Source organism: Pseudoliparis swirei, chromosome 11 (assembly GCF_029220125.1).
Source record: "Pseudoliparis swirei isolate HS2019 ecotype Mariana Trench chromosome 11, NWPU_hadal_v1, whole genome shotgun sequence".
In the NCBI taxonomy this organism is placed as follows: domain Eukaryota; kingdom Metazoa; phylum Chordata; class Actinopteri; order Perciformes; family Liparidae; genus Pseudoliparis; species Pseudoliparis swirei.
Genome location: NC_079398.1, coordinates 12,088,470 through 12,112,396, shown reverse-complemented (window position 1 = coordinate 12,112,396; position 23,927 = coordinate 12,088,470). Strand labels below are relative to the sequence as shown.

At 49.2% G+C, this 23,927-nt stretch overlaps 1 protein-coding gene across 3 annotated transcripts in view; it reads right to left on the bottom strand.

Annotated features, from left to right (window-relative positions):
* Nucleotides 1-1,126: 1,126 nt before the first annotated feature.
* The window catches only part of runx3 (RUNX family transcription factor 3), a 45,427-nt gene continuing 22,626 nt past the window's right edge, over nucleotides 1,127-23,927 (bottom strand). The window contains exons 5-7 of one of the 3 annotated variants that reach the window (XM_056426927.1): nucleotides 14,739-14,885; nucleotides 8,871-8,945; nucleotides 1,127-4,327 (exon numbers count right to left, since the gene is read on the bottom strand). In XM_056426927.1, the coding sequence (XP_056282902.1) occupies nucleotides 3,846-4,327; nucleotides 8,871-8,945; nucleotides 14,739-14,885 (704 nt within the window). In that variant the 3' untranslated portion in view covers nucleotides 1,127-3,845. The remainder of the gene's footprint in view (nucleotides 4,328-8,870; nucleotides 8,946-14,738; nucleotides 14,886-23,927) is intronic. The other 2 variants (XM_056426928.1, XM_056426929.1) reach the window with 2 other exon arrangements.

Sequence of the window (23,927 nt, the reverse complement as noted above, 5' to 3'; positions counted from 1 at the left end):
AGGAAAGAAAGGCGGGATAGGTTGAATGAGAGGAGGGGATGAAAGGGACGAGGAAGGAGAGTAGATGCACTACAGGAGAGGATAAAGAGGGAGAATAAAAGAGCGACTAATTTGAAGAAGGAAAAACAAAGCGTTTAGAAGTGAAAGCCCCTTTCATGGTTACAGGGACAGGTGGCATTAGTTTAAGAGGGAGGGATTGTGGGTATTGTGTGTCGGGTTAACCACATGAGACATCTGAGATCAGACCACCGCACAAGGTAGAGCATCTCAAGTGTTGAACCTCGTGGCTCGCCCTCCAACGGTCCACACGGATGCCATCAGCGCCGCGTAGATTAACGAGGGCACGCAGGCATCGCCGGGTTGAAAGAGACGGACGGCATTCCAGACCCCCCCCCCCCCCCCCCCTATTGTTTCAGACGAGTGACGACTCGCCGGCGTGCGCTAACACGGAGGCCGCCGTGCAGGGCACGCTGGATTCCTGAGCGGCGCTTTATTTACGCTCTGGGTACCACCGCGTTGACAGCCGGGGCATTTTTTTTCTCGAAACCCCAGAAAAGTCTGGGTAATGGCCAGAGAGAAGATGGCTAATGGGAGAGAAGAGGAGGATTATTAAAAGGAGGGGGGGGGGGGGGGGTGGCGTGTACCGCATGAGGCCAAAGAAGACAGCGGAAGAACAGAATTTGTTGGATCAGAATGTGCTGGCATCAAATCGGGTCCCACGAATGTTTATTACGTTTTTTTATTTATTTATTATTTTATTTTCCCGCTCGTTCGTCAGTCGATGTGACGGTGACGGGATGAGATGATTCACACCCTGCGCCTCCACGTTTAATGTTTTCACGCTCGACACCTGCGCCCTGTTAAACCAGGGGCATTGAATGTAGAAATTAACTGTTATGGTACGCAATAATTTTTTTAATAGTAAATCGAATAAAGTTGAAGAATGTGGCCGTAAATGCTGAAGCTAAATCTAACGTTGGTGTGATTTTTCTCGAGAGGGCGCCTTTTAAAAGTGGAAAGAAAAAAAACGATGTCTTGTCATAGCTCTCTCCTGGAGTTTCTTTAAACGTGTAAAAAAAAAAAGTATTCCCTTTTGTTAAATAAACAGCAGCTGTGAAGACAAAAGTGAGACACATGTTTTTTAATTAAAATGATTAAAAACTACATTATCCGCAAACTTTACAAGCACTCGATATGGAAGCATAAACGATGCCATTACATACATAGATGAGATTCTTAAATTAACATATCAGTTTTCAGATGTACATGCTTTGAGCTTAAAAAGGAAAAATGAAAGGAGCAAGATGAATTAACATGTCGGTATATGAAAAGGAAAAACAATAGAGAAAATAAAACGTAACATTGTGCTCTTTAATCCAATAACAATGACATCACTTGTACATTTTGGCGCCCTAGTTTTGCATAAAGAAAGATATCGGAGATCAATCCAGACTCCGTTTGCCGAACCTCGTTCCCATCATCACCCTGACAGTATCACAGGCAGTTGTGAAGATCTTTGGTTTTTTTACTTTTTAAGGAACCACACACGTTTTACAAAGTCCACGCGTGGTTTCTCTAGCTGCATGATTGTTGCCCATAATAAAGAAAGGTCCTCTCCTCAGGGAGACATGCTGCTCCTCCACATCAACAGGAGACAGGAGCGAGACGTCGTTACTGATTGTTTCTCATAAGAAAAAGGGAATTAAGGCAAAGGGTCTTTATTTGAGCTCTACAAAACCATACATTCCTTTTTTTCTTGTTTTTTTTTTAACCTGAGCTGTAAGTACAAGCCTTTTTGGATCACTATTCACTTTGAAATTAAATCTCACTTTTTGTAGCAACTAAATCTTTCCAAGTCATGGACACTTGTGGAAGTGTTTTTTCTTTTTAAAGGAGATATCAGACACCTGATAGCAGCTGAAAATGCTTTCACACAGCTCATCTGTGCCGGCGTATGAATTATTGGCAGAGCCATGAGCCTCTGGCACCGCTGATCAGTAAATTAGACCCAAAAAGAGAGAATCAGGGCCATAAAGGCTTCAAAGCGCTCACTGATTTGACAGAACAAAGGGACCTGTGCACAACAAGGGAAGTTTTTTTTTCTTTTTCTTTTCTTTTTTTGCATAACTGCCCTTGGTGCTGGTAAGAAGATACCACTCTGACCCCACCTCCTCCTATCCCTTCATCCTCACACTCCTCCTCCTCCAGGAATAGAGGGATCACATGGTTAACTGCAGGGGAAAGGCCCTTAGGACGGGGGGAATGTGCACACACACACACCTGTGGTGCAGGAATGTGTGTGTGGGTGGGTGGGTGTATGTCATTAATATCATTATTAATTACTTGGGGAAGGATTTGTTCAAAGGGAAACTTAAAGTGTGTTCAGCAGATCAAGTGAAGGAATATGTTTTAGTTAGGAAGAGTTTTAGATATTTGTAAATACATAACCAAAAAACAAAAACAAAAATGAAAACTCAAACATAGTGCAAAAATTAAGCAAATGGCTTATTTAGCGCAGGAAGGCAATGAGGGAACTCGTTTAAAGGATTAGGGCTGCAGATACACCATCTCACGAACAGACTCTGGTGGGCGTGGTTCATAAGGAATAAAGGTTTTTAGTGCATCAAAGCTACATTGGAAGACAAAATAATTACATTAAAGGCTTTTTGTTTTTTTCATAATTTAGTCGCAATATATTACACAGATTCCAAATTTATACTTAACAACAAAATAAGGCATATTTACTGCATACATATATATATATATATACATATACATATATATATATATAAAAAGGAAAGGTAGAGAGAAATGCTTACGGATTTTTGGGTATATGCGCACATTTCCTCACAATTTGGCTCAAATAAATATCAAAAGTAAGTCATCCAGTTCAAAAATACCAGACCAGAACTCAACCTTTTTTTCCCCTCTTTTTTCATTTTTTTTCAGAAAGGGCTTGGGTAAGAAATGTAAGGAAAAAGTAAAAGAGTAGAGACGCAACAGGACTGAAATATTCCTGCAGGAAAAAAAGAGACCAATAACTACCCCTCTGCGTTAGTCTTTACATTCCTCCGTCGTCCGGTCGCAATGATGACGCAGCAGAGGAGGATTAATATCTTAAACCTGTCGAAAAGGCTCTTCTCTCAAATCGAGTGGGCACACACGCGGCACCGGAGGCTATTGTGTCCATTTGGATAATAAATTAGGCATCGAAGGTACCGCACGAGAGCCGTGAGCACGGGGACCAGACCCGGTGCAACTGAAGAGGTTTACACAAACACAATATTCAACTCCCGTGCCTCACGAAGGATGTCGGAGTCGCTCGGGGAGGCATCGGAAACATCGGACTGCTCTTCTGCTCCGTCCGTTTGACGAGTGCCTGCTGCTGTTTTCCAGTTCATCAGCTGCACTGATTGATCAAACCGCCATTGTCTTTTTGTTCTTTTGTCTTTTACTGAGTACCTGTTTGGCTCAAATGATCCTGAAATGGGACTATATGGCATCTCCGGGTTTACCAACGTCTATTTACAGTTTCGGACTTCTTAACTTCTCTGGCTTTTGTAGTCCTGTTTTCGTGTGTGTGTGTTTGTTAGTGCAGGAGTTTTCTCAAATTGTACAAAATACACAGAAGTCTCGCGAGAGTTGGTAGAACAGAGAGTCTCGAGTCTTTGAAGCGAGTGCCGGAGAACTAAAAGACAAACATGCAGCATTTCTATTTATTTAATTAGTTTTGCTTCTTTTTTTGGGGGGGGCTTTCGGTGTTCATGTTTTTTTTTGTTCATCGTCCTCTTTACTTTTCCTCCCTCACCTCTCCTGCACCCTGTGATTGTCTAGGCGCCCGTCAGTCAGTACGGCCTCCACACGGACTCATCCAAGCGGCCCGAGGTGCTCATGGTGGTGGGGGAGTTGCTGTGGCTGCCGTCGGCCTCCACGCCCTCGCTCTGGTTGTTCAGCCCCGGGTTCATCAGGCTGTTGGTGCCTCCGGGGCCCGTGGCCCCCGAGCAGGACAGCAGGCGGGTGGGGGAGCGCTCGCCCCCGGTGTTCCCCGGCGCCACCATGGAGAACTGGTAGGATCCAGAGCCCGTGCCGTAATACAGGTAGGAGTTGGACTGGAAGTTCTGGCTTTGGTTGTTTGAGTAGGGCGGCGGCAGATAGGTGTGGTATCGAGAGGAGGCTGACATGCTGAGGCCGCTGATGCCGCTGCTGGAGGTGTTGGTGGAGTAAGGGAAGGCCCCCGGGTAGTGCATGCGAGGGTCTGAGAAGCGGGGGTCCGTCAGCGGCGACAGAGACGGGAAGGTGGTCCTCTGGTTGAAGAGGTCGGTCGTCCCTGGAGGCACAAAGAGAGAAGAAGGACAAGGTTGAGTCCACCGACATTCAGCCGTGAATGAAAACTGCTGCTGTGATTATGAAACAAGGCCCCCCCCCCCCCCCATCTCCACAACAGCAAATCTCTCCAAACCCACAATTCAGAGCTCGGATTTCCTGCGATACGTCTGTTCATTGCTCAAAGTAATGAACTGAGACATTTTTTGCTTAATAACAGTCATCAAGCAGTGACAGCCCATCATCCCACAGTCCCGCGCTCAGGCCCGATATGAACAGGCCCCCTCGCCACATCCCTCAAAACCTCTCCTTCAAAAGGAGAGCGACGTACGTTACCGCGTCTCTCGATGAAGAGAGGCATTGTCGGTTCTGTGGGGTGTTTTGTATAAACACAGACGGCTTGTTGCTCTGATGTGCAATTCATAAATCATAGTTGGAGGCAGACGGTCCCAATCGAAGACAGTCGGGGAGACAAGGAAAAAGGAAAAAGGGGAAAAAAAGCGAAGGGATAGACACAAAGAGGGAAAATAACCTAGAAAGTGTGTTCCTCCGCTCTGATGGGTATCGCAGTCCAAGAGCTGTCAGAGTTAACTGCTAGGTGTAATCTCACAGGTAACAGAGCACTGTGAGCCCGGCTGTTCGGACTTCAATTTCACTGCACACTCACTAATTTACTCAGCTGACAAAGGGGGAAAAAAGGGAAATGGCTCCGGGGTTCGACTTGGCAGCTTGCTTTTTCTAAAATATCGGGACGCGACTGTCAAAAAAACGTAGTTCCTTCTCCTCTAACTTATATGAACCCATTCACAGTTCTGCAGGATACCCACGTAACTCAGAAGGTATATTATCTTTCATCTATTTATTGCACCACATTACAATGATCGCTTTGTGGTGTGACAAGTCAGACGTGTCGTGTCTTGAGGGTGAGGGGGGGCTCATGCTCATGACACTCGAGATATTTCTGGAGAACAAACGCTCATATACTTTAAACGCCCCGAACCTGGCTGTACAGTATGAGTTCCTGTCAGCACACACACACACACACACACACACCTCCTTCCACACCTGCTGCTTGTAACCACACACACACACAAATACAGACACACACACACACCTCCGTCCATGGTCATTTGTTTGTCGGCCTGCAGCATTCATGGGTGCACATGACTGCAAGTGTAAAATGTGGATTTGGATGGCAGAGAAAAGAAAGCTTGTATTTGTGAAAAAGCAAGCGCTTGCACGCCATCGCCCCGAGGGGGGAGAATGCCAAAATTGCGTGCCACAGTCTTGTTGAAATGTCTTTTCCCTATGTCTGGAGAACTGGGTCCATTTTCAGCTGCAACAAAAAAAAAACTGTTCCTTTGCAATTTCCATGGCCCATGCTATACTCTTTCTTTCTTTTTTCTTTTTTAGGTTGCAACAACACACTTCTGCAGTTGAATTTCCTCTTCTTTTTGGAATGAGGGAGTTTGGTGGTGGTGGGGGGGCTGTTTCTTTTTCCAGAGTCTACCCGGCACCGGAGTCGGGCTCCGTATCTGATTTCACGCGAGGAAAATCCGAGCCTTCAGCTGCTGTTGATTCGGGTGAAGTGGAGTCGGCCCACTAATTCCTACCGGACTCTCTCTCTCTCTCTGTCTGTCTGTCTGTCTTTACTAAATGTAGGTGGGGGGGGGGGGGGGGAGGGACTCGATGGTTCTGGCTCTGCCGCGGGCCCACCCCGCTTTATGATCTCCATTTAATTGGAGGCGGTGGGAACGTGTTGGCTAAACTGCGGTGGGGATCGGCTCCTGTGTTCTGTCAGGGGAAACTGGACCGGACACTTATCACAACACCTTAATGGGCCGGTGCCGTATCAAGCAGTTGGCTCTTCGCCAAGAGGAGCCTGCTATACCAGCTCCCAAAAAACCCCTCCTCTCTCCAGTACAGTAGCTCCCTCTGGAGGAGAGGCCTGAACAAACTGTGTTGTAATTGAGAAGCAGAGTTTCGCCGTCTGCTTTTCCTCCTCCTTAAGCATGTTGCATACCTTACTGCGTCCCCACCCTCCCCCACCCAGTATAAGTACAGGCCTCGCTGTTGTGGCTGTGGTCACAGCGGTGTATCTTTGGCACGAGACCCTCTTCCTGACCGAGCCTCGTCGTAGCTGCCTGTAACCTCTGCGGCCCGAAAACCACACATGATCTCCATTAGGCTCATCTGAAACGTGTTGACTAAATTGCAGGGACAGGAGAGGGGATGGACCCCAGAGGGCGAGCTGGCACGGCCCGCTGTCTGTGATGTTCCCCGTCTACGTAGCGGGGAGCTGGGAATCGGGGCTTTTATAGAGAACATAGTGTTCCAGCGCTCCCTTTCCTCCTCTAGCGCTCCAGCACAGCGCCACGCACTTATTTTAATTCTGCAACACCAAGGGCGGAGTCGTCCTCCTCTTCCTCTCCGCTCGGCTCGAGAAGTCCACTAGTCCACAGTCAAGCGTGTAACCCAGATACGAGAGGAGGTTTTGTCTCATTTGCGTACGGGAGAAACTGATTTTGGTTGTTAACATAAGGGCAAGTTTGAGGCGGTCATGTCTGTGTGCGTCATAGTGCGCGGGAGTTATATGTGTGTGTGTGTGTGTGTGTGCGTGTCCGCATGTGGTGGACCTGGCGATGGGGAGATGCAAATACAGGCGCTCACCTGTGAAATGTTTACTCAGGCTGGATGCAAACTGTGACGGCCGGCGCCCAGGGAATGGTGTCTCAGGCAAATAAGTGGAGCGGAGGAAACGAGAGAGAGAGAGGCCCCCGACCACGGCGGTGCGCCGAGATTGTTTTTTTCCTCCCGGCGTTCGCCGAAGAAGCACAGGGGGTGGGTGGGGGGTGGGGGGGGTGGCAGCTCCTCTCCGATCCACGAGCGATCCTCTTTGATTCACTGACCGGTTTGGGCAGTTTTTTTTTCTTCTCTGAACGGCGCCCGCCAAGAGGATGAGCGGTTAGTGTTGATGAACAGGGCGATGACGACGAGGCAACTCGACGCCCCCCCGGTGGAGCTGCAGCGCGCATGGGGGGGGAGCGGGGTGGGGGCCCGAATAATAGGAGACCCAAATGAACACAAATGATCTCCAGGTGCTTGTTTAAGCGCCACGGCTTTGGGGCCGGAGCATCGTGTCGAATGCAAATGAGCATCACCTCTGTACTGTGGCACCACGGTCAACAGCCCCGCAGCCTCGGCCTTGTTGGGCCCTTCATCATGTGAGCGCAGAGGGTTTTGCATGTCGCCGACTTGTGACATGCAACACAAGCCCGGGTAGAGGAGGCTTGTGATCACAGAGAGAAACCTGAGATTTTCCTAATGCGTCGACACGCACACACACGGCGGCGTGATTAATACGTTTGTTTGTTACGTAAATTATTTTTCTGTGAGAGATATGATACTTCCTCGCGAAGCCGCTGAGGCGGTGTGTGTTTTGCTGACCCTGGACTGCGTGCGCTGTTATTGTAAGGATAAAGGCATTTGACTACAAGTAGCATCGACATTTATCACACTGTCTTACAACTCGGACACGTTTTTCCGTACGACCCGGCGTTCCCAGTTTGAGGCGGCGAGGCCCCGGACATGTGCTTTTACTATCCATCGCGGTCGATCACATTTTTTTCACATCCTCGTGAACGTTTTGCTCTGCAGTGAAACGCCTCGCACAAGCAGTAACACATGTAAATATGTACTGCCCATATCTCGGTACTCTGCTCCAGGCGTTGTGTTATTTAAAAAAAATGTTTTTTATTCTTTCAACTGTGTGTGTGTGTGTGTGTGTGTGTGTGTGTGTGTGTGTGTGTGTGTGTGTGTGTGTGTGTGTGTGTGTGTGTGTGTGTGTGTGTGTCCTCAGCCGATGACTGGCGCAGTGTGCTGGTTTCCGGGAACAGGAGACAGATAGGAGACGGAGGCGGCTGTTGGACAGCAGCAATGATCCAAATCTCCAAGAAACAAATGAAAGAAAGAGGGAGTGTGAGAGAAAGAAGAAGAAGAAGAAGAAGAAGAAGAAGAAAGGAGGCACGGTGGTGGCTCTTGAGGAATGTTCCGGGGTGTAGTAGTGCCCTCCGGGCAAAACGAAAAACAGACTCCAAAATTGTCACACCAAATGGCACACCCTGTGCGGTGCCAGTTTTTCCCGCTTCTCCGATTGAGCATTGTTTGCTTTCATTTAAAAAGGTGCCAGCAGTGTACTTCAAGTGCCCCACTTTTAAAAAAAGGTGTGAAAGCTTTGGCGGCGCACAGAGCCTCAATTATCTCGCATTTGGTAATTAAGCCAACTGCTTGTTATGGACCTCGCCCCTCGCCGCCGCTCTTTGATTGGCACGCGCGGGATGATTTCGCCTCGGCGACTACCGAGCACACTTTAAAACAACTTTCTCGAAACAAACAAAAGAAAATAGAGGCCGCAGGCGAACGCGCTTCACATTCGATTTGCCGTCAGACTGGAACAGCCGCGCTTCACTCCAGGGAAAAAAAGGTCAAAAGAAGAGGCTTGAAAAAGGTACACAGACGTCAGGAAGAAGGGCAGTGCAGTGTCTCACCTGGCCATGGTCTCAGGTCCTCTTCCACCTTGCATGTCTTCAGAGCGGGGCTGTCCATTTGCTCCTGCCACAGGGCTGGTGTAACACACAATATGAACAATAGGTAAGCACTAGGATCTGCTTATTAGGAATAAGTCAGTGGAGTTTGTGCAGGAATGCAAAATCTTTCTTGTGGAACTCAAAAATCAATGTGCGGCTTGTCCTGTATATGTGAACAGGGTGAGGAAGTCACTGCCTGCACCATAGAAATCTCGAGCACGATCCAAAAACACCTCCCCGTGACACTTGTCAAAACGGTCTTGACATCTGTCGGCCGGGAGATGCGTCTTCCTGTTACAGGTTGGCCTCTGCTGACTGAGCAGCCAGGATTGGGAAAGCGGAGGGGTGGCTTTTTCTCACCAGAGTGAGACCAGGGCCTGGAAAAACATGCTCGATGGGTGCATGGGAGATATTTTTGGGTCTCTCTGGCCCCGAGACACCGGAGGGGCCCGCGGAGACCTGTGAAGCGCAGGACACTCGCTCGCCTGTCGGGAAGCGGAGGAGGGTTCGCGGACCGGCTGGCCCGCCGCGTGGGACCCTGCCTCACACTCCACGGCCACACCGCAGGAGGGCCGACGCAAACGGGGCGCTGTTTGCTCTCAGGTCTGAGACGGTGCAGTTGTTCTTGCTCTGTGGACGCGGGTCAGTCCGCGAGCCTCTGAACACGCTTCCAGAGCTTCTGTTCCTCAAAGGCGGATCCGCGTTGAGGAAGACACGAACCGGCATCCTATAGAGGCAACTTTCTTTTTCTTCACTCTGCTTTTTGAACGACCGCAGCAGTCGGCCATGTGGTATCACTGTGACTCTAAATGCCCTTCGCTGTTGAGATACCGCAATACAGTAACTCCTAACCTCCTGTAGTGGCAATTAGGATGGAGAGGGATGCCAGAAGCAGAGAAGGGTTGTGGGTTGGGGGGGGGGGGGGGGGGTTCACCTATAGCCGCACTGGGCTCCGCATGTGTAAGATCTATGCTTCCCCTGGAGCTCCTCCACTTCCTCTGCAAAGACCCAAATCAGCACTCAGTCACCGAGAGGTCCCGCACTATACCTCACAATGGCAAATTCTTACACATAAATGGCCTTATTCAGAAGGGCTCGCGAGCAGCTGGTGCGATTCGCTCAAGAAAATAAACATTTCCTTCAAATATTTTGATTGGCCAGCAGACAACGTCAATACCAGGGGCACAGATTACCCCTGTTAATAAGAGGGCTGGCTCCCCCTGGGCGGGGCCAAGGAGCGGGGCGGCGCCGGGGCGGCGACTGCGTCACTAATAAGCAGCTTTGGGGTGGTGCCAGTGATAGTTCTTTCTTTTTTTTGGGGGGGGGGGGGGGTCACACACACAAATAAACGCATGCACTACTAGTGTAGATGAAAGAGCGGACATTTGAGCCAAAATGGCGTCCGTCCTCGTGACTCCGGATCCAGCAGCGCCTCTGAGACATACATGTAAAGCGCTTGGCGTAATGAAGCGTGTCATTGAGACACAGTGAATGCCGGTCCTTGTGCCGGCTTCCTGTTTCGCTTAGGCCTTAGGCGTCTCAACGGGGAGAGAATGTGAGAGAGCAGGCAGGACAGAAAGAAAGACGCCAGCGAGGGAAGGAGGGAGAAAGGAAGCGTGTTAGAGAGGGGAGGAACACGGCCTTGGCTCAGCTATGTGGGACATTTGATATGTCTTTTGAGCCCTCACTTATAACGTGAGCAAAAACAAACACATGGGGCTGAAAAATCCTATGTTCTCTTTGAGAGCGTCGTCCTCCCACCCTTCCCCTCTCCACAGACTCAATAGAGACTGTTCATGGCACACATGTAGTTTCTGTAATTGCTGAAATGTAAAACTCAGCCGGACTCTGATGTGAAATTATAACTTACACAAACAGTTGAGTCTGGTAAAAAGCAACTCGCTCTCACTTCTCTTTTTCTCTCTCTTTCTTTTTTTTCTGCCAAGAAGGCGGCTTCAAAAGATTTTTTGGGGGGTGGGGGGGGGGGGGGTCGAAGAACAAAAACATTTTCAGTTTAAATTATTCATCTCAGGGTCACAAAAAGAGTGTAACCACAAGTGAAGCTTTCAGGCACCATAACAAATAAACTCCGCAGCAGCCATTGACATATTATGTAAATAGTGGAGAGCAGAAGTAAAAGTGTCCAAAGGACTGGTCCAGATTTCTGCTCCTTTTGGTTGTATTGGCCTCAGAGGGCCCGCGTCCTGCTCGGGTTTGGCAGAAATCAGCATGAAACCCAACGAGCGTGACGGCTCTACTCTAAAGTCCACACCACAGCTACCTGACGGTGCTAATTTCCTGTCTCGCGCTGGCTTCTAATTGGCTGATCATGTCATTCTGGATGTGTGAATTAGTGTGAGGCTCTCGGCCGCGGCGGTAGCAGAGTGCCGCCTCGAACCTGGGGGGGCCGGGCCGGCTTGTTTATGTGGTGTAAACAGTGTGGTCACTGTGGACGGGGCGGGAGGGGCTCGGCTGCAAACAGGACTTTCTCAAAGTTAAGTCCGGACAACAGGGCCCGAGCACGGCGGCGGCAGACGAGGAAGTGGCGTTGATAGAAATGGTTTTCTTTTTTTTTTTTAAATATGACTGGGATGTCTATGTGTACAGACTGTAAAGCCCTCTGAGGCAAATTTGTAATTTGTGATAATGGGCTATACAAAATAAACTGAATATAAACAAATAAAAAACTTGGAGGATTTTTTTTTATACATCTGCAAGATTCTACTGACCTTATTGTATTAACTATCACCACAAAGGTCACACAGTCAAAGAGACAGGCACTCACACTCTGCTGGGCCCTCATCAAAGCATCGAGCACTTGACTTGATGGCGTGACGCTATGCTAGCATCCGATACTCATCTCCAGAGGGGAACACACAGGTGTTGGAACAAATAACATGTTAAACGATACCACCTCAAAAGTGGCAGTGACTTTTTTATTTGGATGATTCAATTGATACTTTATTACCCCACCCCCTCCACCTCCTCCCCCTCCCCTCTCACTGTTAAAAGCCATTTAAGTTGAAGGAGCCGCTTTCGTCTGGGCGGTCTGTTAGAGGCTGTGCCAGAGGGGCTTGTTGAGTTTTGTCTGCATTTAAATATGTAACGACGTAAAACTGGAATCCGTTCTCCACTTTGAAGAAAGTCAGATTTTTCTATCATCGGTTGGGCTTTCCTTCGAGCGTGGAAAGAGCCGTGTGTTATAAACGCAAAGTCACAGTCAGACGTTAAAGGACAAACTCCAAACAGAAGAATAAAATAAAAAACTGCCACCCACAAACACGTAGTACACACACCTCGCTGGAGGTTTTGAAAACCAGAATAACAATTTAGTACTTAATTATCAGAGTGTTAGATTTGCTTCACTGCACTGGTGGAACCGCACATTTGGAACCACACACACACACACACACACCATCGCTCCACCCCTCGCTGAGAATCATTCCACATGTCTAGCAGGCTCACCTGTGGCCACAGGAGAACAAAAACAAGCAGCGAATGCAGCGCTCAGGATTCCTGTCACTGCATGCACTGTAATGAGCTCTTAATTACCCTGTCTGTCTGGGGCACTAGCGGAGAACTTGCAACACTAGCACACAATCGTGTGTGTGTGTGCGTGTGTGTGTGTGCGTGTGTGCGTATGTGCTTTGTGTTTTTAATGTGCCTATGGTGCAATGGAGATTTAGGAATCCAAGGTAGCATTGACTAGATGTCTGGAGACGTGTCTTAATTGTTGACAAGAAAACTGAGACGGTGTTTCATTGCTCAGACAACAATATGGAGCAAGGAGGCTTTAGGAGGAGATGACGCCGTCTTATTTTTTTTATTTTTTTTCTAGCCGTCTTCAAAAAGGATAAACACACGTTTCCAGCCCCCGGATTATGGGAAAAACATCTTTTGTAACAGCGAGGCGGGAATCCGTGTAATTATATCGTGTTGATGGGAGATCTATCACCCGGCAATTCCCAAACAAACAAACCCCGGGATTTAACGTATCTGCAAAATACAACAGCGTCTGGCAGGGCGGCCAAAAGCAGAGACGTGTGTGCCGTTGATATGTAAACACCTCGCTGTGTCTCTGAATGGGATTCATTACAACACGTCTATTTATGTTTGTGCTTCGCTCCTCATGCCGCGGCGGTGTTGTCCGCGCGATCCAAACACGCATACGGGGAGCGCCCGGCGCGGCGAGGTGGGCGGGACGAGGGCCCTCTGCTCTGTTATTTAATTATTTTACCGCTCCTGCCCTGCGGTATGCCGTCATGACGGTAATACCACAGATTAAGGTGTGCGGTTTTTTACAGCCCTTCCCCTCGTCTGTCTCACACACTTCTCGTAGGCGGCCTCCAGTCCCTGGCAGCTGTAGTGTCAAGCTCAAGGCCTTTATCGTCTCTGACAGCTCCAACTCATGTTAAAGTATTGTGTCTGCTCATTGGTGGACGTACTGTACGTGTGTGTGTGTGTGTGTGTGTGTGTGTGTGTGTATGTTGCACCATTGCAGGCCTTTGAAGCCTGTGACGCTTTAATTCTCGCCTTAATCCCGTGCGAGGCAGACGAGAGCAGAGCAAAGAGCTCCCCTACGTCTGCTGTCTGGACCAAGTCTGTACACCTCTCCCATGTGCCCCCCCCCCCTCCTCCTCCCACCCCCGCCCCCTTTCATTCAAGTCAGCCCTCAGAAACTTAAATCTCCCAGTATAAGCCTAGCCGCAGGGGGCTTTTTATTGGCAGACGACCGACAGAGCTCACGCCAAACTCAAACCCATCAGAAAAGGATCACCACAGTGGCCGTATTGTGTTGATGCTCCGCCGTGCTTATGTTCCACGCACGCCGGGCGGCGGGGGTTTCTAAAATGGCTGAAATGTTCTCTCCTCTGTACAGGCAGTGCGAGGGAAGAAAAAAAAATCAATATCAACGGTCAGTAAGGACATGGGGGGGTGGAGTGGGAGTGGGGGGGGGGAAGAGACCCCGTGTTCTCGGCAGTCAGCGGCGAGATAGGCCCATGCCGGTGACTCAGCGCCGGCTGAGCCGAGCACAAGGTCAAACACTGGTGAGCGGCTGCGATACACACTGATAGGTCCACCCACACACGGCCCAGAGCTCCCAAACAAGGCCTCCCCGTACACAGCGGCGTGCTGATACAAAGGTAATGAGATTCATTAGCTAGCATGAGAACTAGAGAGTGGGTGGGAGAGGAGGGCACACTGTGTGTGGCTGTGCGTGTGTACGCGTGTGTGTGTGTGTGTGCGTGTGTTTAGTCTGTATCCTGCTGACTTATGACGGAGAGTGAACACTCATCCTCACTCCAAGCATCACCCACGCAGCCGTCCACACACACACACACACACTTCCCCTTCCCACACATTCGACCAGTCTGAGAGTGACGTGATTGCCAAGGTAGCGGGCGGCTGTTAAATTCCTGAGGCTGTAGCGGAGGAGGCTACAGCATGCAGGCCAGGAGCTGGGCTGGCAGCACCCGCCGTGCCACCCGGCCACAGACTCAACCCTGCAGGCTGGGGGGCCCCGACCCACCAACGCAGGGCACCCGGGAACAACAAACTGACACGAGCTTCCCATCGGACGGCCAACACACATAGCAGCCCCAATGAAGGGGCACATGAAGCGCCTCTGGCTGAGTTTACCGCTCGGTGAACGACACACGCCGTGTGGATGTTCACAGGTGGTGCATTACTTACCCCTCCGTGCAAATAAAAACAAAATGTGTTTGTTATGTTGAAGGAGCGATTAACTTAGTCATGGCGGTCGATGCGAGCGGACTCGGCGGTGTAGGGTGTCGGCTGCGCGTGGTTGTCTGTATCAGCGGTCCTCACCTTGTGTGGTGCTTAGGTGGGTTTGGTGGATGGGGCGGGGGTTATTGTTCACCGGGCCTATCCGCATAGACCGCTGGTAGCGCTCGATCTCTGACAGCCTGTCCGAGAACTGCATCTTCTGGGGGTCTTCTATCTTCACCCTGTGCCCTGAAACAGCGACATGAGGAGGACGGGTAAGAGAGAAATCAAGGACTTGCCAATTTGACCACCGACACAACCAGGCGGCACAAGATGACGCTCGTATGTTTCCAGCGTTTCACAAAAACAATAACAAGAGTCCAATTGTGAAACCTTTTCGCCTCGTCCACATTTCTTGGCAGTTTCTAACGTCCTGGCAAAAATATAAACTAATCTTCTCCTGTCTAAATTCAACGTAGACTGTGAAGACTATTAATATCGTCCACTGTCATTCACGAGCACTCACACAGGATCAAATTATACTGTATAGGGGAAGGGAGGAGTCACTGTCACCATGTTTTCAGCTTGCAAACACAAAAATATTATTAGAATGTTAGCGGACCTTGACATACATCGACTAGACACTAAGTGTTACCCAAACTGCACCTGCTGCCGCGTCATCCCAGATAACGAGAGCATAAGTGGTTGAAAATAATTGTTGGAGGAATTCTGTTTTCCCGGAGCCTAAAGCACAAGAAATGATGAACTATGAGTTGTGACATTAGGCACCTCTATGAACTGCTGAAGCTAAGTGATCTTTATCTTGGCACCCTACTTTAAAAAAAACAAAGAGACACACACACACACACACACATTCAGTTCTGACTGACACAGCACTTAGTCACCACCCAGACGAGGCTACCAGACCATGTAGTCATCAGTCTTAAACATAACGGCGAAAGAAAGAGAAAGACAGCTTTTGTAGGTGTGAGAGAGAGAGTGTGTAAGTGTGTGTATGTGTGTGTGTGTGTGTGTGTGTGTGTGTGTGTGTGTGCAGGATGTGAGAATAAGTGAGGCATATCTGCTGCATCTCTTTTTATCCAGACCACGGAAAACTAACCAACACACTTAGGGCCCTTACCACTTTGATGTCCCGTTCAGGGAGATGGTAACACAAAACCTCTGTCCATGCCTTTTATATAGACACACATGTTCTTACACACACACACACACATACTGTACATGTGAGCACACGTAAAGATGACAGACGTGAGTCCGGATGAGGGCTATGCCTCTAATGGGAGGAAGAGATTTTAATGTAACTATCAATGCACCAAAACTGTGTGTGAACCAGCATGTATACATTCTGTGGTTTTCTCCCTGGCATCTCTACAGAGTAGCCTAATGTGAAGTAATGGCTGGATTTGAATATTTTATCACTATATAAAGGGGGCAAGGCAGACGGACCAATATGGATTTTGCCCGTCCTTTCTCTCCATTGACCCATGGGCAATATATCTTCCCTCGGAGGCTGACCCATGGGTAAAGTTTGCTCTCATTTACCGCTCTGTCCATTTGTTTGTGCCCACCGCCTCCCCTCCGTCCTCTCTTTAAGAACTGTATAGAAACATCTGGCACTGACATCCCCCAACACACACACACACACACACACACACACACGCAGACAGATGCACAAAGGGTACGCGGTCGGCGCATCGATGCCCAGACACAATGGCAGTTACTGTCCACCAAACCCCTACGGTCCAAAGCCAAAGTACATCACAGAATGCCACTATTTCTTTATTCACACCCACTAATCTACAGATGTATTGCACTTTACGTGTGTGAGTGTTTGTGTGTCAAAGAAAGTGAAACGTCTGAGCAGAGACGGCGACGCTGCTTTCCAGTTGTTTGTTTTCCCGAGCATTAAGGACGCTGGACGCCAAAGGAAAGGACGGTGTGTCTCTGTGTGTGTGTGTGTGTGTGTGTGTGTGTGTCTGTGTACTCAGAAACATGGGTGGACACACGCCGGCACAAACTCTGCAATATCTTTTTGTATTCACACTCACATGTGGCCAGTCTGCCTTCTCTTTAAACACTGAAGGAAGGAATGAAGGTCTGCGTTCTCCCTCTCCCTCTCACACTCTCTCTCTTTCACACACACACACACACACACACACACACACAGACAGACACACACGCTCCATCACCCACATAGACACTGTGGCTACTGTCTGCTCCAGGCCAGAGCAGGGGCGGCCAGGGGAAGCAGCCCTCCAAATATAGCCCCTATATGTGTCCTTGTGTAGTTATTAAGAGATTTACACCACCTCAAACGGCTGAGGTCAGGGAAACGATACATCCCACCGCTCTCTGGTCGGAAAAAAAAAAGACAAGACGGCAGGGAAAAAGCGATAATTGGTCCGTTTTTTCTGCGGCCAGTGGTGGTCTAAGATGAATCGGCTGGCTCTTTGGGGATGAAAGTGATCATTCAGCTGCCCACAAACACACACACACACACACTCGAGCCTGTATCTGTGGATCCCGTGGCCCAGTTCCAGTTGGCAGGGACGCACGGCGCTCAGCGACACACTGTCCGGAGCCTCCAGTAGGGGGTTTAGTGGGCTGTGAATCTTTTTCTTCTTTTGGAGGAGCGGAAGCCCGGGGCTCATTAACCCCGGAGGCCACAGTCGCTGTTAACACCACTAATCAACCGGGGGGGGGGGGGCTCGAAACTTTATTTTCCCCGTCCACGCTGTTGTCCCCCTGTGCCTTTGTTTGATCGAAAGGAGGGCAGCACTCACACATACCTCCTCTCATCCTCTGGATGTGCGTTCCATGATAGGCAAGTTTAGATTAGATTTATTTGAGAGGCTCGCTTTGATGATAAAGAAAACACAACTATTGAGACATTATCTTCTTCTTTTTACGACTGTTTAGTCCTGAATTGTACCTTCTTGTGTGTTCTTGTGAAGTTCTTGCGAAGTGCAACTGTTCCTGATTTAAAGGGCTATTAAGAAATGAACGATACACTTTTTGCCTCTTCATTTCTCTCCTGCACATTGCCAGCGTTATTCACGCTAGAAAAGTTTTTTTTCCGCACCATCTAAATCAATTTAATCTCTGCAAGACATCGTCAAAAACACTCAACCCGCATCTTCCGGCGATACCTCACGTTAATGCGCTCTCTTTGGCCAGTTGACCCGGTGTGTAGCCACAGTGTGTCAGCGCCGACCGCCAACATTTGACTTCTACTCTGCCGGTCCGGGGGCCAGAGGGGTGCCAGCGCTCCACACCGGCCCCATTTCAGAGGGGTTTTTGTGGTCGGATGAATATTTAATGTGTCAGGGTGCACTTAGGAGAGAATGCCCTTGTTTTTCTCTCTATGATATCATAACCACAAGATAGAGCTGGGAGATGGGGGCCAATGCACACATGAGGCCTAAACAGCAGCGCTCATTAAGCACCCGGAGCCGAAATGGATGCTAAAGGTTGTAGATTTACTAGCCTCCTTTCAGAGTAGCGGTCGCATCATCTGAAAGCATTATGGAAGTCTACGAAGAACAAATAAAAACCGTGATATTAAAATGTCTGGTATTAACGACGTACTGAGAGGGGACGGCTGTGTTGTGAAGAAATGGGTGTGCCGTTCTAAGCCCTGCTTTGTTTTGTGTGTGTGTGTGTGTGTGTGTGTGTGTGTGAATGAGTGCCTTTTTATTTTCTGATAGTGTTTTATTTTTGCTGCAGAATAACTTGACATGTTACTCTCTTGCTCCCGGAGCTTTGCACGCACATCAGAGTGCAAGCGCTGTGAAAAGTGCGAACGCCATTTTTCTTGACGTTGCCCCCCCGGCACAACCCCACGGAGCCGTGCCCAGCGCCTTCCACTCCCCTATCAGCTCAGCCTAGAGACAGTATTTGCTCAGTGAGGTGACAGCCAGGCCTTCAGCGCCGACGCCACAGCTGAATGATCACCCAATACGACCTGCTCCCCCCCCCCCCCACATATTTTTTTCTCTCCTCTCTTTCTCTCTGTCTGCCTCCGTCTCCATTGAAAGAAACATATGTTCCCGTCCAAAGGGACACACATTAAACACAAGCTCTTTTTAGTAAATGGCTGGGCGCTTTTTCACGGGCAAAGTGAAACTCTATCCGGACAGCAAAGGGCAGTACGTGCTTTGGCCCCGGCCCAAGCCTGCACTGAATGTATTTGAAGTGTAAATATTTGTATTCAGCGTATAAATGGACTCGATAGGCCCCCGATAACAGACTAGAATTGATCTGGAGTGCATGCATCTCGCTTAACGCTGAAAACTATGTCTGGGCCGTTAAGTCTCTGTGCGCTATATCCTTACACACACACACACACAACATGTCTGGGTCGTTTCAGAAGAATTTGAGAGTCTAATATGAAGGCTGCCTGAGATGGCCGCCTTCTGTAGCTCATAAAATGTTTGAATATTGTCGCGGCGGTGAGTCAAATCAGTCGCACCACAACTTCAAATGCGCCTCGCTTTGCTCTTGAGAGTTAAGTGTCGAAAAAGAAGGGGCCGGACGAGAGCAGCCGGCTTATCTGACTCTTGGATCCTCGCAGTGCGATGTGGGGCGACGGTTGAACTCCTTGCCTGCGAGCAGACTTCCGCTTGCCCTCAACAGACGCTGGGGACGTTTCAACATCAGTTGAGCAAAGACTAGTACACCTGTCTTCCTCTTCCTCTTCCTCCTCGCGAGCAGACCTGAAGCCCCAACGTTCTCGCTCACACCCTGCTTCCTTCTGCCACTCGTACACTTCCCTTATCTGTCGCTTTGTTCCTGGCACCCGGAGCGCAGCTCAGAAGCATCTCTGCAGCAGGGCGTTTTTGTGTGTGTGTTTTTTTGCCACCAGTGTTTCCCAAGGCCACCAATCACACCGCTGGGTATTTACAGTGGGACGAATCAAAGTTCTCGTTTTGAGGCTGACCCTGAAGGATGTGGGTTTCACCCTCGGCTGGTGATTGTGGCTGTCTCGTCTGGGCCTAAAGGAGTCGGTGCTAGCCGCACGCAGACATTACACTACTTCACGACGCTCATTTACATAACACGCTCGTAACTGTCACTATGAATGCGTTACGTTTTAACAGCTAAATCATTATCAGGGATCGGATGCAAATAAAGTGAGTCGAGGTGTCATAAACTTGGCAGCACCTAATACACTGCCAAATGGGGGTTTTGTGGAAATATTATTTCCATCTTATCCTTCAGCTGGGGGGTCAGCAAGTGTTTTGGCACTCTTTTATCAGTTTCACCCTCTCTGACCACAGCCGGGGGAGCGTCTGGCCCCCGAGGGTGATGCGTCGGCCTCTCTCTGGGGACATCAGCAGTGTGAAAACCCCCCTCGCAGAGCTGAAAACAAGCTGCTCACAGCGGAAGTTGCTACATGAGACTGTTTGAGCAAAGAGCGCAGCCTTCCTTTTCTGATAAGAGGATAAAGCTCTTTGCATGTGTCTGTTTATGTGTGTGTGGGCGCGTGGGCGTGTGTGTGTGTGTGTGTGGAACAGAAGCAGTGCCGCACAAGGACAGCCCCACAGCCAAGCAGGTTGAGGCAGGCAAAGAGGATGAAGGGGTGCCTAAAGAAGGCCCACTGCACCCGGATTATCTAACTATACAGCGAGGCCCGTAGCACATTGAGAGCAATCATCCCTCTTTTGTCCCTCCATTCCACACATGTGTGTGCGTGCACGCGTGCATGTGTGTGTCTGTGTGTGTAACTGTCTTCCACTCTGGAGTTGAGACGTGTCGGGCTTGATGTGGCTGTTTTCCAGCTGTTTTTTTTGTCTGCTTTCCTGCAGACTTGATAGATTCCACCAGTGCTGCTACTTGTGCTGCTCCTGGCCGAGCACAGAAGGCCTGTGTGGCTCCGGTGACCGCTCGCATTAAAGCAATAAGCTGCTTTGCATTTTGTTTTCTTTTGACATTTTTTTGTTTTTTTATCTCTAATGGCGACTGGGGTTGTTGTGCGTCGGCGGCCGTGGACATGATTGCGCGTCTACGTGGTAGTCGGGTTGTTCTGAGCAGCAAGGCACCGGGGGAAAGGCGGGGGCCTCGCAAGGCTGTGGGAAAGGAGAGCAAGCTGCTGTTGTCACACATCAATCCGACGCCGGCAGATGTGTCAAAACGGCTTCGCTTTCACACCTTCGTGCACGCTAGCTCCGTCACGACGATGTGCAGCGAGCGTGCCCCGAAACACGCACACAGTTACGCAGAATGAGGATTTATATTTGTCGGTGGGTCAAAGCAAACGTGTGAAATGTGTGAATTTTTCCAGCGTGTAAGCTGGCGACATATTTGACTCTCAGTACTTTCTCTCGGGTCGTCGTGATGCGAGTGGACTGCTACGGCCGTGTGGAGGTCTCAAAAGATCGACCTCTTTGTTTCTGTGATGTTTCCAAGGCTTCCCTCTGTGTTTACACAGAGGATTATAACTTCCTCCGCTCCTGGAAGCAAAAGAAAGATCTCGCTACACCTATTATTTGCTCACTGTTCCTAACCATTAAGGCCTGAAGAAATAAATATCCCCAAACCGCAGGGTGGTTGCACACAGCGACTTTTCCAGTAACCAGCAGGTGCCTTCTTCCCACAAACCCCCTCCAAACACAGAAACCTGGTTTATTGTTACAATGCAGCGGTGGAGAAAATATTCCTCCCCTCATGGGCCATTTATTTTTTTCGAAATGCAAAACCGAACTTTTATTGAATTACGGCTGAAAGGTCGTAATGGCTCCCTGCCCTATGGGTCAGTGTAAACAAGGAAGAGTGAGCACACACAGAGTGGGCATTTGACTTCCCTTCATAGGTAGGTAAACAGGAAAGACGCTTGGCCGGCGAGTGGAGAGAGGGAGAGGCGACGTCGGCCGAGCTCCTCGGCGATTCTGAGAAAATGTGTTCTACTTGCATCATCGAGGGTGAATTAGAAGCACTGTCTGGGGCCTTGTACACACTGCTGTGCTATCTGGCGTCAGCAAATACAGGGTGGAAATGTTTGTCTGAGTGGAAAAAAGAAAGGGCATTACGCCCCGAGGCTATTGTGTTTATGTGTGTGTGTGTGTGTGTGTGTGTCATCATCTGGCCCGAGGAAGGAACATCGCGCTGCTTAAAAATGTCAGACAATGGTCTTGTGTTTTACTGTTTGACTGTTTTTAAACTTGTGCTTTGACGCTGCAGCGACATGCCGACCAGCAAACGGATGCGGCGAGGGGAGAAGAGGAGAAAAGTGTCATTAATAGACTTTGATTTGTTGATATCTCAGTTTAGCTTTGGTATTTAGACTAATTAGCTCTGCTTTCACAGGAAAGCCAAAGTACAAAAGCCTAAGTAGGATTACCAACAGCTGTGTGTGTGTGCGTGTGTGTGTGTGTGTCTAGCCCTCAAAGGGAGTTGGCCTCAGAGCTTCTCGATGTGGTTAAGGTGGCAACAGTGGTCAAAGAGCTTTCATCTCAGTCCTTTATTTACCCTCCCACAACAAAATTTGATTATATTACAGATGCTTTCATGTCTGTTGAATCACGCTTTAATGACTCTGACTCCAACATAAAAAGACAGAAAGACGCCAGGCAAAATAATCAACGGCAGAGTGCAGTTGGTTGTCTCTATTACGTGGACGTCTTGCACAACTCCCCAAAGGAAACTGTCCTCCTCCGCCGACCATCGCGAGCCTCGGGCCTCAGATTGACGTTCCTCTTTCTAATCCGTCCTATTTCATAGGCAACGCCGCATTCCAGCGGATTTATCAGTCGGCCAATGTTTGCTCTGCTTCTAATCGCTGATCGTAGGAAGCGTCTGGAGTGATCCCAGGGAGGAGGAACGTCACGGTCCTCGAGTCACGGAAGACACCGCGGAGCGTCGTTTCTCCGAAAAATACATCAAATCTTTAGCCGTCTATCAGTGGTATCGGGTCAGACTGATCGCTTCTACCAAAATCATGAAAGGGTTGGTCATGAGCTTGGCTGTTGAGATTAATCGTGTGTGTGTGTGTGTGTGAGATCGGGCGTGCGTAGGCCACTATGTCTCCAGGTAATACATCTGGGAGTCAGTTCAGGAAAGCACCCAGCATCACAAGTGCCACTGGTTTCCTCCCCTGGCACTGGTACACCTGTAGGCCTTCCTTTCAAAGACACCCGTCTCCATTTCCAAACATCAAAGTTGCCTTTTGAGAGGGCAAATGGCACCGAGGGCGAGCCTTTCATGTGATTTGTGGAGCGAGGGCGTGGCCCGTGGGGGGGTTTTGGGGTGGGGGGGACTTAAAGAGATGGATGCACCTGGCAGGTGTATGAGCTGAACACGCGCGCACGCAAATGCACACGCACCGACGCGCACGCCGCCTTTCTGTTTACTACACCGAGAGACTGCAATATCACAGGGAAAATAACACAGCAAATGTCATTGTTTGTCTATTTGCATACTTTGTACAGTCTGTGTGCCAAATGCAAATAGAATCAACCCGCCAACGCCAACATATGCAACCCCCGCCGCTCCGACTGCCCCCCCCCCCTCACCACCACCGCCGCCCCACGCCTGCCATTCTCCTCCCTGGAGCTCTGTGAACACACCCAGCCGAGTAAATAGAGGCAACAAAACACGACAGCACTTGATTTGGGTGGATGTGTGGGCCCGTGGGTGGGGAGGTGTGTGAGCTCTCGCTGAATGCATGCAGGTGTACACGGTATAATTGGGTTAGCGGTTTGGGTGTATTCATGTGTATCGTTTTCAAAACTCATCAGACAAATTGCAGCCCGGAGTTCACGACAACAGACTTCCACATCCTCGAGATCCAACAACCGTCTTCTCGTTTCTGTTTCGCCACCAGACCTCAGGGTGCATGACCTCATCCCGAACTGGATCAAAAGAAGTATTGCTTTCTAATTGCCCGATCAGTGTGATTCAGCGTCACACATAGAGGCTCAAGATCAGAGTGTGATGTTCACACACACACACACACACACTGCAGCTTTGAGTCCTCACATATTCACAAACAAGTACATGTTTTTATGCTCTAATTTCACTCCCCAATCCCCCCCCACCCACACACACACACACACATTTCAAGGTCTGCACATCTATATTTGTTTTTCTACACATTTAAATACTACAAATAGTACTAATTATTTACACCCACACACTCACCCACACACACAGAGTGTAAACTATATCTGAACATCATCTCACAAGCTCAAAATATTTCAGACTCCCTTTTTTTGATCTCTCTGGCCCAGCCTGACCTGCGGTGAGTTCATCTTTTCTTCCTGGGGACTGATT